The sequence below is a fragment of the Seriola dumerili genome, unplaced genomic scaffold (genome assembly GCF_002260705.1).
Source record: "Seriola dumerili isolate Sdu_G_001 unplaced genomic scaffold, Sdu_1.0 BDQW01000092.1, whole genome shotgun sequence".
NCBI classification, from domain to species: Eukaryota; Metazoa; Chordata; class Actinopteri; order Carangiformes; family Carangidae; genus Seriola; species Seriola dumerili.
This window is the reverse complement of record NW_019174347.1, coordinates 83,163-100,037: the sequence shown is the minus strand read 5'-3', so window position 1 is coordinate 100,037 and position 16,875 is coordinate 83,163. Positions and strand designations below refer to the sequence as shown.

The 16,875-nt window shown below is 40.7% G+C and overlaps 1 protein-coding gene across 1 annotated transcript in view; it reads left to right on the top strand.

Moving 5' to 3' along the window:
* LOC111222411 (thrombospondin type-1 domain-containing protein 7A-like) overlaps positions 1-16,875 on the top strand; it is a 134,824-nt gene that overhangs the window by 40,711 nt on the left and 77,238 nt on the right. The window contains exons 2-4 of the mRNA XM_022746126.1: positions 6,788-7,622; positions 13,877-14,125; positions 15,278-15,462. Coding sequence (XP_022601847.1) covers positions 6,788-7,622; positions 13,877-14,125; positions 15,278-15,462 — 1,269 coding nt within the window. The remainder of the gene's footprint in view (positions 1-6,787; positions 7,623-13,876; positions 14,126-15,277; positions 15,463-16,875) is intronic.

Below are 16,875 nucleotides of genomic sequence, written 5' to 3'. Positions count from 1 at the left end.
GAGTTGTGGAGAAGTACTGATCAGGGTCAGGTTATAAAAAAATATCCCAAACTTTGATCATCTCACAGAGCACCATTAAACCCATTATAACAAAATGGAAAGAATATGGCACCACTTCAAACCTGACAAGAGAAAGTGCCCACCAAAACTCACAGACTGGGCAACAGGGACATTAATCAGAGATTCAACAAAGACCAAAGATAACACTGAAGGAGCTGCAAAGATCTACAGCAGAGATGGGAGTATCTGTCAATAGGACCACTCTAACACTCTTACGCTCCACTTTTACACTCCGCAGAGCAGGGCTTTGTGGAAGAGTGGCCAGACAAAAGCCATTGCTTCAAGAAAAAAATAAGAAAACAAATTTGACGTTCACCAAACAGCATGTGGCAGACAAATAGAAAAAAGGTTGGAAGAAGTTTCTCTGGTCAGATGAGACTAAAATTGAACTTTCTGGCGAATATCGGAAACACTTACCATCTCCCCAAGAACACCATTGCCACAGTGAAGTGTGGTGATGGTAGCATCATGCTGTGAGAGTGCTTTTCATGGGCAGGTACCGGAAAAATGGTCAGGATTGAAGCAAAGTTGGATAGCTTTAAATACATGGCAACTCTTGAGGAAAAACCTGTTTCCGTCTGCCAGAGATTTGAGACCAGGAGGGAGGTTCACCTTCCAGCAGGACAATGACCCTAGACATACTGCTAAAGCTACACTGGAGTGGGAAACATTTAAATGTCTTGGAATGGCTCAGTCAAAGCCCAGACCTCAATCCTATTGAGAGTTTGTAGCATGAAAACACAATCCCATCTAATTTGAAGGACCTGGAGCAGTTTCACCTTGAAGAATGGGCAAAAATCTCAGTGGTGAGAAGTGCTAAGCTAATACAGACAAGACTTGCAGCTGTAATAGCATTGCAACAAAAGGTGGCTCTACGAGGATTCACTTTGGGGGATGAATACTTCTGCTACAATCAAGAGTTCTTTTTTTTATCTTAGTTATTGTTTGTGCCACAATAACATTTTGCTCCTTCAGAGTGGTAGACATGTTGTGTAAATCAAATGGTAAAAATGCCAAAAAAAAATCCATTTTAATTCCAGGTTGTAAAGAAACAAAACAGAATGACACCACAGGGGGATGGATGCTTTGGCAAGGGACTGTACATTAACTCAAACCCTTCAGACTGCTGCTTCTCATTACTGTACAGCAATAGATACACACTGACAACATACTGTGGGAGTTTTGACAGTGTTCAGTTGCAGCCAAGTTTCTTCTAAAAGTGGAAGGGTATTACACACTTTTCTTAGCAGCGCAATGCCCCTGCAGTGCTTTACGAAAACTTCATTTTGCTGATTGAACCAACCACCTTGTATCTCATTCGACCTTTTTCACTTACTGTAGCTACAAATGACAGGCTGACTGATTTGAAGTCAAGACACAGCTACTGGCTATAGGAGTGCAGTGAAGTGCCAGCCAGACAGCCGAGGTGATCCTGAGATGAACCCTGACCCCGTCGAGAAAAAGGTCCTGTCTTCGAGTGCGAGAGCGAGCTGCTGTGGATTTGAGAAATAATAAACAAACACAAGCAGAGAGAGAGAGAGGGAGAGAGAGATACACAGTGACCCATTCATTAGTGAAGCTGACCCTGCCGGGACAAAGAAGCTGTTCATTAAATAGACACTCGAGGCCCAGTCAGAGATCAGACTCTCACCCTGACAGTGAGAATATTACACTCCACATATATTGTTCAAAGCAAAGGTCCCCAGGATGGGGCTCGGGGCTACCAGGGGACCTGTTGAAGTCTCCATGAGACCTCAGGTAAAACAACGGATAACTCATTTTATCATGATTAAAATTAAGTTGCCTGCAGAACCTTTCTTTTTCTTTTTGGTGACTTTTTTTTTTTTTTTTCGTAATCGTAATTAGGACCTTAAGGTTCCCAGGTTTTAATGTGTGTGAAAGTCACTGAGAACGCCTTCTGCATTTATTTCAAAGATTTATCTTTCTATAGTAATTAATAATAAATAAATGTATAGTGTATAGTGGCAATGTGATCCATTGTGGCTATTGTGGTTTTAATCAGAGGCCAATGTTTATAATTACATTTTGTACAATTGATAATTGTACAAAATGTAATTTTGAAGATTTGGTCAACAATTGATTCATTTAAACTAGACTGTTATTATTATTTCCTCATTAATTTCATTGGCATTTTCATAAATTCCTAAATTGCAAATTTCTGGTTTATATTATGATGTCCTGCAACTTCATGCATTTACTGTCAGAACAGGTCATTGGACTTACTCCCACACATTTGCCACCATGGACTGTTTTTTCTGCAGTGCCACTCATCTCTTATTATGCTCTGCTGACAACAAATACAACACAAACACAAGCTTGTTGACAGAGGTCGCAGCTTCAGACATGCATGGATTTTTAATTTGCTTCTGAAGCAAATATCATATTCAAGGAGTGTTAGCTCGAGCAGAAACTTCCAACAAATCCAAACTAGCTTCCAGCTCATAAGGCTTTAGCCACTTTAGCTTTAATGCTACTTAGTGTTCAAGATACTTCAGTTTAAGTGGACCGTCAGTGACAGTATTTGTGCCCTATATCACTGTCTAACTGTTGTAACCATGATGATGAATGTTCCTTAACCTTAATCGGGCTATTTGTGCGTTTTACTTTTGCTATGTAGCCAATGTTAGCATTAACAGCTATTTACTTACCAGTCTACAAGAAATGTTGCAACTTCAGCATCAAACTTACAGCATATATTCCTCTACCCACCAAGAGCTGTCTCCAATGGTGGAAAGCAATGCCAACTATCAAGTCTTTTCTTCTACTGACGACTGACCGAATGAGTTCTGCCCTGAAGACGTAGCGCTGCTCTATCACCTCTTGTATTGTAAATGCAACAATGGCCGACGCTCGTCAGCGACAATCACTACCACCCCTTTAACAAAGTAGTAATTTTAACCCGAACCAAAAGGTTATTGTAAGCATATTTAAGTACTTATTTTAACGCAAACCATGATCTTTCCCTGAGCCCTAACTGAGTTGTTTTATGTGTGTAAATTTAACCAAACCATAGCCATGCTGTCACATCATCAAACTGATTTTGTTTTTCAACAGTCATTAGTAAGTGGCAAATGATGTTTTCCCGCCAGTAGGGGTGTGAAGTCAGAAAACACTTTGTCCACAACATGTGCTGTCCTTGAGAGAAGTTACAAACAACTCATAAAGATGTTTACTTTGGAGGATTTATGACATTTTTCATAACCACTAATCATGTCGTCATCCAGGGTTGTGGAGTCCATAGCCTAGGCAGGTCGCCAGTCTAAAGGGAACCATATATTCTTTAAATATTACATTTACTAACATACTACACTTTTATGATTTTTGTCTCTCTGTACAGTATTTATATGGCTGGGTGGGTAATGCTTGCCCACCTTGCTCACTTTTGATTGAGTCACACGTGGCGTCGGCACGATTGTGCTTCCTGTTTAACATGAAATCTGACAATAATGCAAAATCTTGAGAGGTTATCAGTAAATTCACTATCAGCTATAATAATGAACACACAGAAAGGATATTTTTTTGTTGCTGAGTGATAAAACTAAATTTACATTTAGATTGCACAGGTCTGAGCTCTATACATGCAATCTATGCAAGCTCATGCTCATGCTTGCAAATGTTGAGTTTCACCAGGATGTAAATGTGGCAACTCTGTTCATTTGTCTTCAATTTGATTTTCCCAAAAAGATAACACGTGAATGCAACGATAAAGTACTGACCTGATATTGGGAAAGACAGAACTAGATTGTTATCAAAATAAAGTAGACTTTTAATGACTATTGGTTTAATAACAGTGATTGTACTTTCAATTTCAAAGTCAGAAGATGATTATCTTAAGACCTGAGACCTGATGGTGTTTAAAATTCTGAGAATACTTTCAACAGATTGTATGATAAATGGAGGTGGGACAATGTTTGTTTTCAGAATGCCAAATTGTGCCGTCAGACTGCATGTAATATTGAAAAGTTAGCTGTGGGCGACCGGGGCTGCGCACTGATTTGCATCTAGAAAAGAGAGACCAAGTTTCAGTTTTTTGTGGGGTAAAGCTTGCAGACAGTTGCAAAGATCTGACATCACAAACTGTGATAAAGAGGACAAGATACACAGCACATTACAGGGTTAAATATGGTCCAGTGTTGTGACCTTTATTTGTTGAGGACCTGATTTATTCCACATTGCTGAGCTAGAGGAGTGTTGAATGAAAGAGCTGTGCCAGAGAATTGTCTTGCAGAAGATAACTTCTGTCTGGGATGGATTAGATTTGGAGCAGGAGGTGTTTTATTTTGGTACTAGACAACCTGTCTGATTCTACTGCATTTTAGATTTTGACTGTGCATTTTCTCGGCTGCATTTTCTTTTTCGTTTCCTGGAAAGTCAATATCAGGTCCTGAGATAACATTCTATATTTTTATCAGTTTGTATTGTGAAGGCGAGACTTCCAATGTGCCTTTTTCAATTATTGAAATAAAAATAAACATCACATATAGTTCATGGTCTCTGAAAGGATTTGCCTGGGAAATACTGAATGTATTTTATCCTTTGAATACCACAGTTTCTAAAAAGCAGTTTTAAGAAAGTAGCATGATGTGACCTGGCACTATAGATGCCCAGAAACCCTTGAAATCACATAATGATAGGACATTGATCTAGTGTGTTGATACAGCGGTGAGTCATTTAGACTATGCTTTGAGCTTCCTGTGAAGGCAGCATCATGTTGACTGAAGATAGATCCTGTCGGCACTATCAGCAGCTGAGATCAGCAACAAGGCTACAATCCGCCTCATCAGAGGGATTCTTTGCCAGAAATGTGCTCCTGATTGTCTGCCTGCCATTTTTTTTTTTTTTTTTTGCTCTGCATGGACGTGGGTCAACATGAGCTGCCCTCACCCTTACCTGCCCACTGCCCACTAAGGGTCCAATCAGCCCCCGGCCACATGCTAATACAATCAATTACCTAAGAGGTTAATGTGAGGTGAAATGCGAAGCTACCCAATTAGTTTGATTTCTTCTCCGTTGTAGTGTCAATAGCCTTTGGATAACACTGTGTGAGTGCAGCCACCCTGTGTTAATTAATGTTTTTCACTGAGTTGAGCTGACTCGGTTAAGACAGTTTTCATGGTGTCAGCTAAGTTTTCCTTGTGGAGAAAAAGAAATCTGAGTCTCTTCTCTACTTTATTACATACAAGCTTTCAGGCAAAAAAAACTGGAAAGTTATAAAGGGCAAACCACCAGAAGCCGAGTGACTAAAAGCTCAAATGTAATTGAATAGCCATGCAATAAAGCAGCAAAGCTATTTTCAAGTCAAGTGAGCAGTGCAGATATTTGAGCTTTCTAGTATTTCATACATTTGTCTTTTACCGTCTGTAGAGGAGCAATAGGTCAACACAAAGCAAACATAACACTGTGTATCTGCACAGGGTTGATAGGGTTACTGATCAATATATCAATAAACGATTTTGAGGATGATAACACGAGCAGGCAACCAGCATCAAATAATATTTCAGCTGTTAAAGGATAAAGCTGATGTCGTTCTATATTTAATTTCTCATTACTTCCTGACTTCTAAAAAAAAATAAGAGCTTCATTCTTGAGCCAAGTATTGCTAGTATTTTTTCTACTTTATTTTTCTACTGCATGATGATGTATGGTTGTATGAATACCTCTCTACTACCCCAGCCCTGCTCGTAGGTCTGCTTGTTGAACCTCTGCTGCTGTGAGCGACAGGAGGCTTTGCCAGAGACTCGTGTACAGACAAATAAGTTTTATTGATATTTGTGGCAGTTCCTGCAGGTTGCCAATAGAGTTTGATAAATGCCACAGATTACTCATAACCCCTGTAAATTGGCTTTCAGACACTTTTCTTTGATCACCTGTAATCTCCATCGTTGCACGTTGTATTTGCATTGCCTAATCAGCCCCTCCCACCAGCCACCTCCACCCCACCCCACCCCCACCCCCGTGCTGTAGCTCTCAGGACGTTTTTTTACCACTAAGCACTGAAGAATTGTGGAGTCTGACTTGAGTGTAGTGCAAAAACGAGGCGGCAGATTATTTTTATTGGCTGTGACATATTTTCTGTACTCACACATCATCAGCTGTGGGTTGCCAGCAGCTTTTCAACACCTTTTACATCAAGGACCATATTAGAAGAGTCTGTGAAGTTACTGTGTCATCCTTGAAGATGCATTGTATGCTTTTCCTTAGTTAACAGCAAAGTAACATAAACAGTGTCTCCGTCTTCCTTTGGTATCAGGAGTCTAAAGTGTTTGACTAATTGGTGCTTGCATGATATGGATTTCTGTTTTAAAAGCACATAAGAGTTTTCAAATGGCTTCATTGATCTGTACTAATCGTTGCAAGTGTAACTGCAGGATGTTTGTTAATTCTACACTTTGACTCAATTCACAGCCTGTGCAGTTATGTCATGTTTTATTTTGAAATGATCCATAACAAAACAATATGCTCTTCATTTTTTCCACTCTGAGGAGCATCATTATTCTGATTTCCAACAGTAAAGCAGAACTAAGGGTTAAGATGTTTCCTCTTCAGTCTATCTTGCTTCTGTTTTGTTATGTGATGAAGCGATTTACTCTTGAGGTTTCTAACAGTACACCAGACTGTGATTCTTGGAGTTACATCTGAAGGTACAAGGTTTATTGTTTCATGTTTTACCTCATTGTAATTTGAGCCCTGTTCATTTGTTTCCCAGGTCCATGGGGAAGGTGCATGGGCAGTGACTGTGGCCCGGGTGGCAGCCAAAGCCGGGCAGTGTGGTGTGCCCATGTGGAAGGCTGGACGACGCTTCACACCAACTGTGACCAGGGCCAGCGTCCGTCCAACCAGAGAAACTGTTTCCGTGTGTGTGACTGGCACAAGGACCTTTATGACTGGAAACTGGGTGCCTGGAACGAGTGCGTGCCAGTGTCGGCAAGGACCTTTGGGGCCTCGCGGCCGTTCACATGCAGTGGAGGCGAAGAGGGCATTCAGACCCGGGAGGTGGGCTGCATACTGAAGTCAGACGGCTCTCCAGCAGATGATGCCATCTGTGAGTACTTTGAGCCCAAGCCTCGCCTGGAACAGGCATGTTTGATCCCTTGCCCCCAGGATTGTGTGGTTTCCGAGTATTCACCATGGACATCCTGTTCCAAAACGTGCGGAACAGGCCTCAGGAACAGGGTCCGCAGCGTCCTGGTTCCTCCACTTTTTGGAGGCGCCGTCTGCCCCAACCTAACTGAGTTCCAGTCCTGTAAACCAGGGCCTTGCACAGGTCCAGAGGGCATGTACAGTCTCAGGGTTGGACCGTGGAGCCCTTGCGCTCTCCCGCAGACACGGACAGCACGTCAAGCCAAGCGCAGGAAAGGTAAAGGCCAGGGGCTCAGGGATCGAGCAGGAGTCAAAGATCCCGAGACCAGGGAGCTTATACAGAAGAAACGAACCAGGAACCGCCTTAACCGGCAAGAGAGCCCCTTCTGGGACATTCAGGTGGGCTACCAGACTCGGGATGTGACCTGCATACATAGGAATGGGAGCGCTGTGGGACGCAAGTGAGTGGCACTATTTTTATGTTAATGTGACATTAAAGTTAATATGTTTTGGGGTTCTTTTCTGCAGCACTATTATACTGTATGTCACTTTAATCTTCCTGCAAGGGCACTGATGAAAAATTCATCAAAAATACATCTTAAAAATAGAATGAACACATCGCTTGCATGATGTATCCATACAGTGTCTTTTTTCATATTTTCTTTTGTTTCACTAATTTACAAAGTATTCCTTGTATGTATTTCCATCCACCTGTTTAATGTTGTCATGTGTCTGTGTAGCTGTGATGTTGAGATGCACTGGTCCTTAAGTCAGTGGGTTTCTAACAGCTAAACATGATACCAAATTTGTTTTCCTCCAAGTTTTTCTTCTCCCTGTCAGGAGGTGACATGTAGTGGAGGATGTTTATCGGCTGTGTCTTTGTCACTGCCGTGCTGTCAGAGCAATGAGGCACAACTACCACAGTGTATTTGATGTCAACTTCCGAGGATGGAAGTGGCAAAGCAACTCATTTTTATGACATGAAATCAATCTCAGCCACAACTTTGTGTAGCACTTTTCAAAATAAGGCAGTTTTCTGGGGGGGTTTTTTTCCCTCTGGGTTTTGAATGGATGTGTAAAGAAGTGAACAAATCAAGGGTCACTCAAAATGGCACCTTGAAGTCAAATTGCTACAGTAAATATTCTTAACAGTAAAGGGAAGATTTGTTTACTGCATTTTAACCTTTTAAGGTTACAACTGCCAGATATGTTCAGTTCATATAAATATGTATATAAATATATATAAATAACAAGACAGATATTTTCTCACATACCAAGCCATACAGATACTGTAGTTTTAAGTGTCTAACATGTAGAGATGGAAGTGACGGATATTTAAAAATCAAAACTAGGAGTATGTGAAAAAATGTTTATGATTTAGGAGTCAAGTCTGTAAGCTAACGCTGCAAAGATTTCAGGTTAACACTAAGAGAAGGGTTGGATGGTGGGGTTCAGGTGGGTGGGGCGTGGGGTGTGGCTGAGAGCGGTGACTGGTTTGTTGTGACATCACAAAGTTCCAGAAGTCCTGACGGCTGGTTTTAAGGCTCAGTTTCTGAATACAGGCTGTGTGCATTTCTCTGTGGACTGAGGCTTTGATACTTTCACAGTATTAATACAGGACCTAGAGCTGATCTATAATCAAACAAGACTTAAAAATCTCACTTTATACAATATGGGACCTTTAACTAGTATCACAAAATGCAAAATTTTTAACTCCATCAAACAAAGAATTGCTTGAATATGTAATTGAATGGACACTACTATACAGAATACAATTTGTAACTGTATGAGTGCTACCATTTATAGTGTTGGTAAACCCAATTGGGATTTAACCTCTCGCCCTCTCTTTATTATTGCTGCGAGCTACAAAGTCACACTCTCTGACTGATAATAAGACAGATCAAATGGCTCTCAATTCCCACTCATTTCTCAGCAGAAGCCTCAGCCTGAAATGCACATCAAACGTTTACTCCCAAGAAATGAGTCTACCACCAGCCTGCAGAGAGGAAGGCACCATTAACGTAAAGCCTCGGATTTGGAGCTGGGATTTTGGTAAATACATGACAAGTCTGATTGTTCCACTCTAAGTGTCAGGCTGTGCCGACATCAGAAGTGTCTCCTGCAGAACCCGTCAAGCAAAAACATATTTTCACAGACTGGTTAATGTTATTGTCATTCATTATACTTAATTATCACATCTACATTTGCATCTCGGAGGATCAGGTTCAACATCAAAAAAGCCAAGTGTAAATGCAATCTAGAAGTGTTAGACTGACATGCAGGTGTGAATGCATCCATCTCTCCATGACACATCCTCAGTCATTCTCCTACTCGATATAACTGTGTCAGTAAACATGGAGGTAACTGCATGCAATTTATTTTTTGCACTTTTTATTTTGAAACATAACATCAGCACTAAAAATAAAAAAAAGATACAGTCTATTTCCAAACAGAAGTACCAAAACCCACCACACCCAAATACAGAGGGGTGAAACAAAATACAGGGGCGTTCTTAGAAGTAAAGCAAAAAAAGATTAAAAATAAGAGACAGTAAATAAGAGACAGTACAGAGACGGTACAAAATGCACAGGAAAACATCATCATCAACAGTGCGCTTCCTCCTCATCCTCTTATTTATAAAAAGAAATACACGTGCCCAAGTATTTTTCTGTCACACATCTGTCACACATCCTTCTTTCATACACAGAAAACTTCTCCTAACACTGTCACCCAGTCCTTAAAAGGAGGCTCTCCCTGTTTCTCCCAATTCCTGACAATGATTTGCCATCCAATTGTTACTGCTGTCTGGGTTCAGTCCTTCAGTGATTGTGGGAAAAGCAGGTAGCACTTTACAATCTCCTAACATATAAAGTTTTGGACCAAATAAAAATTGCATCACTATGACATTAAAAATATAACAGTGAATCTTCATTGACGGATTTTGGTGCGTGTCCAGAGTGTATGTACGAGCTCTACATTTCCAACAGGCTGCAGAATCCTTTAAACCAAGTCTGTAAATAAACCATCTGGCTTCCACTTGTAACTCTGAAAGATTTTGAATCGTATGAGCCTCACCCTGAAATCTTTTGACATTACACGGGAGTTGCTTCAGATTCTATCCCACTTCTGTTCATCAAATGAGACACCGAATCTCTTTCCCAAACAAATTTAAGAGCTGCAGATGTTTTTTTTTTCTTTTTTTTTCTTATGGTCCACGTGATGACTGCAGCTGAAATGACAATGGAATTGGACACAGGCCTTTTGTGTGTTTTATGTTACTCCATGGAGTACCATGGAGCTAAACAGATATTGCTGTTATATATTCTTCATATTCAGGCAGTTGCCAAACAACTTCAGCCTCAGCATCATCACCACCCTCTGGGCCAGAGGAGGGGCTGACTGACCCTAATTTGCACGAAGCCCAGGAAAACAAATGAAGGATGCAATCAGATTTGATGCCTGTAGTCAAGAATGTCTACAAAATGGACTCCTAAAGCAGGATTAGTGCTGTCAAAATAAGTCTCTTGATCCCTTTTTTAAAAAAAAAAAATATTTAGATACTTCTTAAAGGTATTTGTTTGTATTTGTATTTTCTATGTTTCTAATTGACAAACTGAATATTTCATCTGTGACCTGTTCGTTCTGAAACAAAAGAAAGTTTCATCACCTAAATATAAAAATGTATATTCTACCATCTGGTACAATTTTAAAAGTCAGTGTTTGTCAAAAATATTACAAATCCACAGCCGCTGTAGAGAGTTGTAAAGTTGTGGACGACCAGATTCAACAAAAAGTTATGTAACATTACGAGGTAATCAGTGAATTATAGTTGTCGTGACAACGTGTAGTGATGTTACTCGTAATAACCCTCTGATTTCTACATTAGATGAGTGTAAGATAGTAAGAAATTCTTCTAAAGAAATGTTTCCGTGGATGTCTCATCTCTGTTTCTGTTCCTCGACTGACGGTAAGTTAAAATGTCAGCGCCGCTCCCCTGAAACTTGGATTTGGGGCTTTCATAAGGTCTCTGATCTCCAGGAAAGAATCAGTGACAGTGTCAGTAGAGCAAGCCTCCATTCACATCACATATCTGTCACATGCCACTGTACTCTAAGATTTGATCAATTATGTACTAAATCTATTCATTAATGCTTTGTTGGCGCCAAGCTCTCAGCAGTGACTGGGATCAAATATTTCAAAGGAACCGTGAAAACAACTCACATGCCCTTAGGAGCATAAATATTAATCCTTGACTTGTTTATTTCTTGTTCTGAAATATTCATAGTTGTTTTTGCCACTTTCAGAAAAGTGGAACAAACTTCCCAGTGAAGCAATAACCCAGTCATATCCTAGCCAGACGCTCTCTGAACATCTTGCTCACTTCATTTCCAATTTTGTTTGATGAACATCTGTCACTGGGTTTTTACTTTCTCCACAGTCCCCCACTCGTCCCAAACAGGCCACGTACTTATAACTCAGTCTTGTTAACCAGCATGCATTATGACCTTTTTATTTATTTATTTTATTTTTTTTCGCCACTGAGGGGGGTGCATCATATTACATCATCGCGTTTAATCCTGACTTTTGTTTCTCGTCTCTTTTTTGGCCCAACTTCTCCTCTTAATATTTTTTGTCCTCCGTGGGCTTAAAGGCTTCTTTAATAATTTGACCCACATAGATTTATGTTTTTAGACCATCTCTGTAGCACATTTCTGTTTTGGAAGTAATGAGCATGCAAGTGTTGAAATATGAGGACTCTCTGACTGCCTGTATTTTTTCTGAAAGCCCTCGGAGTCCATTGTTGCAAGTCACTGTGTAAAACCTAAAGGCTTAAAAATGAACATTTTTTTTTTCAGACATCATCTCACTTATTTAAATAGAGAATGATTGTGTCCTCATTCTGTCTCAATGACTGAGATGAAGAAATAATGACTTCTTTTTGCAACTTTGAAATCTCCACAAAAATGCTCGTGCATGCACACAACAAACGGCGAAGACTCAAAGGGATCCAGTTTCAGCGAAAATGGGTCATTGGCTGCATTAGGGGCTTTTTAAAACACAAGAAGTTCCATCTGAGACAGGAAATCGAGCCATCACCCTCAGTGCCTCACAGTCAATGTTTAAATTCCTCATTGTTTTTCTCAGATGCAAAAAAGAAAAAAAGAAAAAAAGAGCCTGCACACAGAGCATGTTTGGCAGAAAAACAAAACTACAATTTTTCACAGTGTCGCTTCAGTAGCACTTCAAAGACTGCAGAGGTGTTTTAATCGCCATAGACGCAGGAGTTAAATAAAATAAAATTAAAAAAAACACACAGCTCATACATTTCCTCATTTATACCAAAAGTCTGAGTTGCTGGAGGTGAAGTGTGGTGGCAATGTCTAAATGAGAGTTTTCTAAATGAAGCAGAGCTGTAATTAGCACTAATAGCTCGTCAGCTGCATCGCCTCGAGGGGAAAGACATCCAGACTTAGTAGCAGAAAGCAGTCGGCTTTAGTTAGAACAAATTTCTAATGATTCAAAAGGGGCCCAAAGAGGACGGGGTATTCATTACATCTAAATGCTATTTAGATGATCAAAAGATGTGTGTGAACAATAGATCAGAGGTTGTTTTGGTTGTCTTCACACTTAAAACTGAAGGATGCCACACCACCCCTATTTTACCCTTAACGTAAAAGTGATTATGCAGCTCATATGCTAATGAGAGCAGCTAATGACAAAAATGTGGCACCAGTCAAGGGCAGAGAGTGAAGCTTTGCACGCCACTCGTTGTGTCACACATCTATTACTCCGACGCGTTCAGAGACCAGAAACTGTGGCTTTAAGGCATCTGGGCGCAGTGACATTAACACAGCCGTGAGAGTAACTGAAAGATTTAACTTCACTCTGTTTACCATAAACATGCTCTGTGACCAGTTAAAGCCCGAGGATAACAAAGGAATAAAAGGATCTGCCTTTGGAGAGTTTCCAGGCTTATTGGCGTATTTCATTCTCAAGCTTGGAATTGTCATTTAGTTGCTGTGAAACGATTGGTCAACCAATAAATAAGCCAATTGAGAGAAAATGAATCATCCAAAATATTGATAGACAATCACAGTTTTAATCGTTTAGCAAGAAAAAAAAATGGTTGTTTCAGCCTCTAAAAAAATCAGTTTTTCTTTGTTTTCTATCAGTGTAAATTTAAGAAATTATTTGACATTTTGAGAAATATGCTGAGATTGATTCCACTCTCATATCTATATGCTAAATATGAGGCTACAGCAACCAGCTGCTTAGCTTAGCAAGACTGGAACAAAGGAAATCAGCTTACCTGCATCTCCAAAGCTCACTAATTCAGTCAGTCAGTCAGTAATCAGTAATACAAACAATATAACACAAATGCAGAAGAAAAACAATAAAAACAATCCCCACCACCTCCATCCACACACAGAGCCATAAATGACTGAGTTATAAATAGAAACAATAAAAATAAGACAATAATAAGAGGAACTGAGGAATTAAAATGTTACATCTTGTTGTTGTTTAATCTGTTAAAATGTGGTTTTACTGCTGGACTATTTCTTCAATAAAAAGGTCTCGATTACAAGCGTGGGGAATCCTTCTCTTGTAGTACCGTCTGGATTCTGAGCAGAGGAATCCTCCCTTTCATCCAAGTTCAACCTCATAACCATACCTCCTCTTCCCCCTTCCCCCTCCCCTCCCTGTCGTCTCCCAGCCTCTGCACACTCAGGGACCTGCCTCTGACCGTCCAGTCCTGCGTCCTCCCCAAGGACTGCCAGGTGACCGACTGGGCCGAGTGGGGCCCTTGCTCCAAAACCTGCGTGGACCCCGAGTCTCCCAGAGGAAATCGCACTCGGAGCAGACAGGTACTCCAGTTTCCTGTGGGCGAGGGGGCGGATTGCGCGCCGCTGGAGGAGTCGGAGCCTTGTGAACCTCAGGGGGACGGTGTGCCACCCTGCGCCACGTGAGTTCCTTCTGATGATGATGGGGGGGAGGGGGGGGGCACAGCGGGGAGTGAGCTTTTTGAATTTGAGTAAAAGTATAGATGTGGGTTTCGTAGCTTAGCGCCCGACAGGGGCTCATGTTTCACAGGGATACAATTGCATGTTAAGTTGTGATAATACCTTCCTCCTTGGGTACCACATTGTCAAGACCTTGCTCCAGTACAAAACACACGGCAGGGGTTCGTTCTGTATTCCAGCAGAGCTCAGGCTCAGATACAGTAAAACCAAACTGCTTGGTATTCAACCTAACTGAGGCTGCACACGTTTCCTGTTGACTTCCCTTTACTCATATCACCAAGTTAATTTGCTCTCCTGGGTGGCCCATGGAGGTGTGTGTGTGTGTGTGTGTGTGTGTGTGTGTGTGTGTGCGCGCGTGTGGGTGTGTGTGTGTGCGCGCGTGTGGGTGCATGTGTGCGTGTGTGTGTGTGTGTGTAGGAGACAGCATATGGAGATAGATTAGTATAAGTGCTTGGGCTGGTGCCAGACACAAAGTAGAGACAAATGCAGGGAGACTGCACGGATATTTGAGTCCAACAAATTCTCTCACACAACATTCAGACCGCAGGCTCACAGATGGCCTTCACTCCCTCAGTTTCATCCTATATCATCTTTACACACCTACTACCAACAACCTATTCCCACTTTCATCCTAGAGTGTTTGATTTTCTGTCAGACTGGTTATTTTATTTATTATATATTTTTAGAAACTTCATAGATTTTGGTGTGTACTGACACTTATTACTGCGCAGCCACTTTACGGGATGAGCCTCTAGATTGTGATTATTATTCAAATATTCACCTTTATAAACAAAAATCTTACATCACTATTCTTCTGTTGGGTAAATAAATGGTTAAAGTGGTGAAGAAACTGTGTTACAGGCTGACCATGTGATGCTGAATGTACTTGCATATTATACATACTGCACCACAGTACCACATAACGTTATTAGAAAAACAGAGGGACTAAATTGGTTGTAGGTGTGCAACGCATCTTTATGTGCTAAAGTCAGTTCTGCAAGACTGTAAATATGCTGTTCAGTTCCATCCACACTGAACTCCGTCACACTCTCATCCACCCAACCCCTGCTGTTCCACGTTCTCTTTGTCTGCAGTTACACCTGGAGAACCACGGAGTGGAGCGACTGCCGGGTTGACTTGTTGCTAAGCCAACAGGACCGTCGACGTAGCAACCTGACGGGGCTTTGTGGAGGAGGCCTGCAGACCAGAGAAGTTTACTGTGTCCAGGCCAATGCGGAGCTTCTGAAATACCTCAACAGCCTCCGAGAAAAAGACAAAGGTAAAAAAAAAAAAAAAAAGTTGTAAATGTTGAATAGAATAAATAACCTTGCTTTTATTCATCATTTACACTTTGCATCCTCGGGAGTGAATTTGCATTGACTTAGTATGCAATTACACCACTTATAGTAGAACTTGGTTAGAGTTCATTCTGAACACGTTTAGTGGCACGATTAGTCTGCAGCACATGCACAGTGTTAAAGCCCTTGAAAACTTCCAGTATTTCTCTATATTGCTCAAGTTTTCAGGGACCTTAAAGGATAACAGTGACTGTAAGCCTTGGATTATTCTAACAATATGTTCTTCTACTTAATATATTGTCATATATGTATTATTTATGTTCATGGACACATTGTTATGTAGACCAGCAGCTTGTTGCTGCAAAGTACGTGATTGAGATGTTTTGAATGGGTCTTGAAGCCAGTCAAACTTCTGCCAAATCTAAAAGATAGTTTATCTTAATTTATCACAATATGCTCAGACTGCTTCAAAACGCTGCACTTCACTATGAAAATAACTCACTCACAATATTTCCTTCTAGGTTGTATTTTTCTTATTCCAGCCTCCGTTTCTGTGTCCACTGCTCTCTCCTGTATCCCTTCTGTCCTCTGTGATTTCTATATTATTATAAGAGTAGTAGTACTAAGGTTATTTCTGACACACAGGTCCATATCAGTATAAAAGTAAAATGCAGAACAATAACACACACACAAAAAAAAAAAAATCACAGTTCACACACCGCAGTGATCATAGCACATACAGAACCAAGAGGAGTATCTTGTGTCCCTTAGTGTGGGCTCAGTTAAGACCTCTATGATTACATTTCTGAGTCAATTAATCGACACATGAATCTATACATAAAAAATGTCAACACAGCATGAAAGGTGGAAACATTTGCTGTCACAAGCGTTTGACTCCATCTCGTAAGCTTGAGAAAAATGCTGAATTCATCGTTATCTGCCACCTGAAGCTTTTTCATAATGGGTGCAGCGTGTAAAAGAATTCCCTTTTTGTCAACTTGCACATTTTAGTCTTTAGTCGTCTTTGTTCCACACTGTAACTAAAGTCAACACCACAGCATCACACAGCCACGTCTGAAAAAAAATCAGTTTAATTCTCAAGTGTAACTCAAATAAATTTGATCAAGCGCTGTTACATGACGGCTTATATCCCCCCCCCACACACACACACACACAGCGTATACAGGAAGTCCCTCTGCAGTCCCTCTATGGATTTGTAGCAGATAATTGCACATCAAATGCTGACATAAGCCCACATGTTGTCTCAATTCATATACAGATATACAATGACATAAGATATTGCATCTGCATTCATAGTCATTGTAGTATTTATTTTAATATCCCCCATTGTCTGAGTCATGTGTTCTGTCTGAACATTTAAACAGCACATCTGC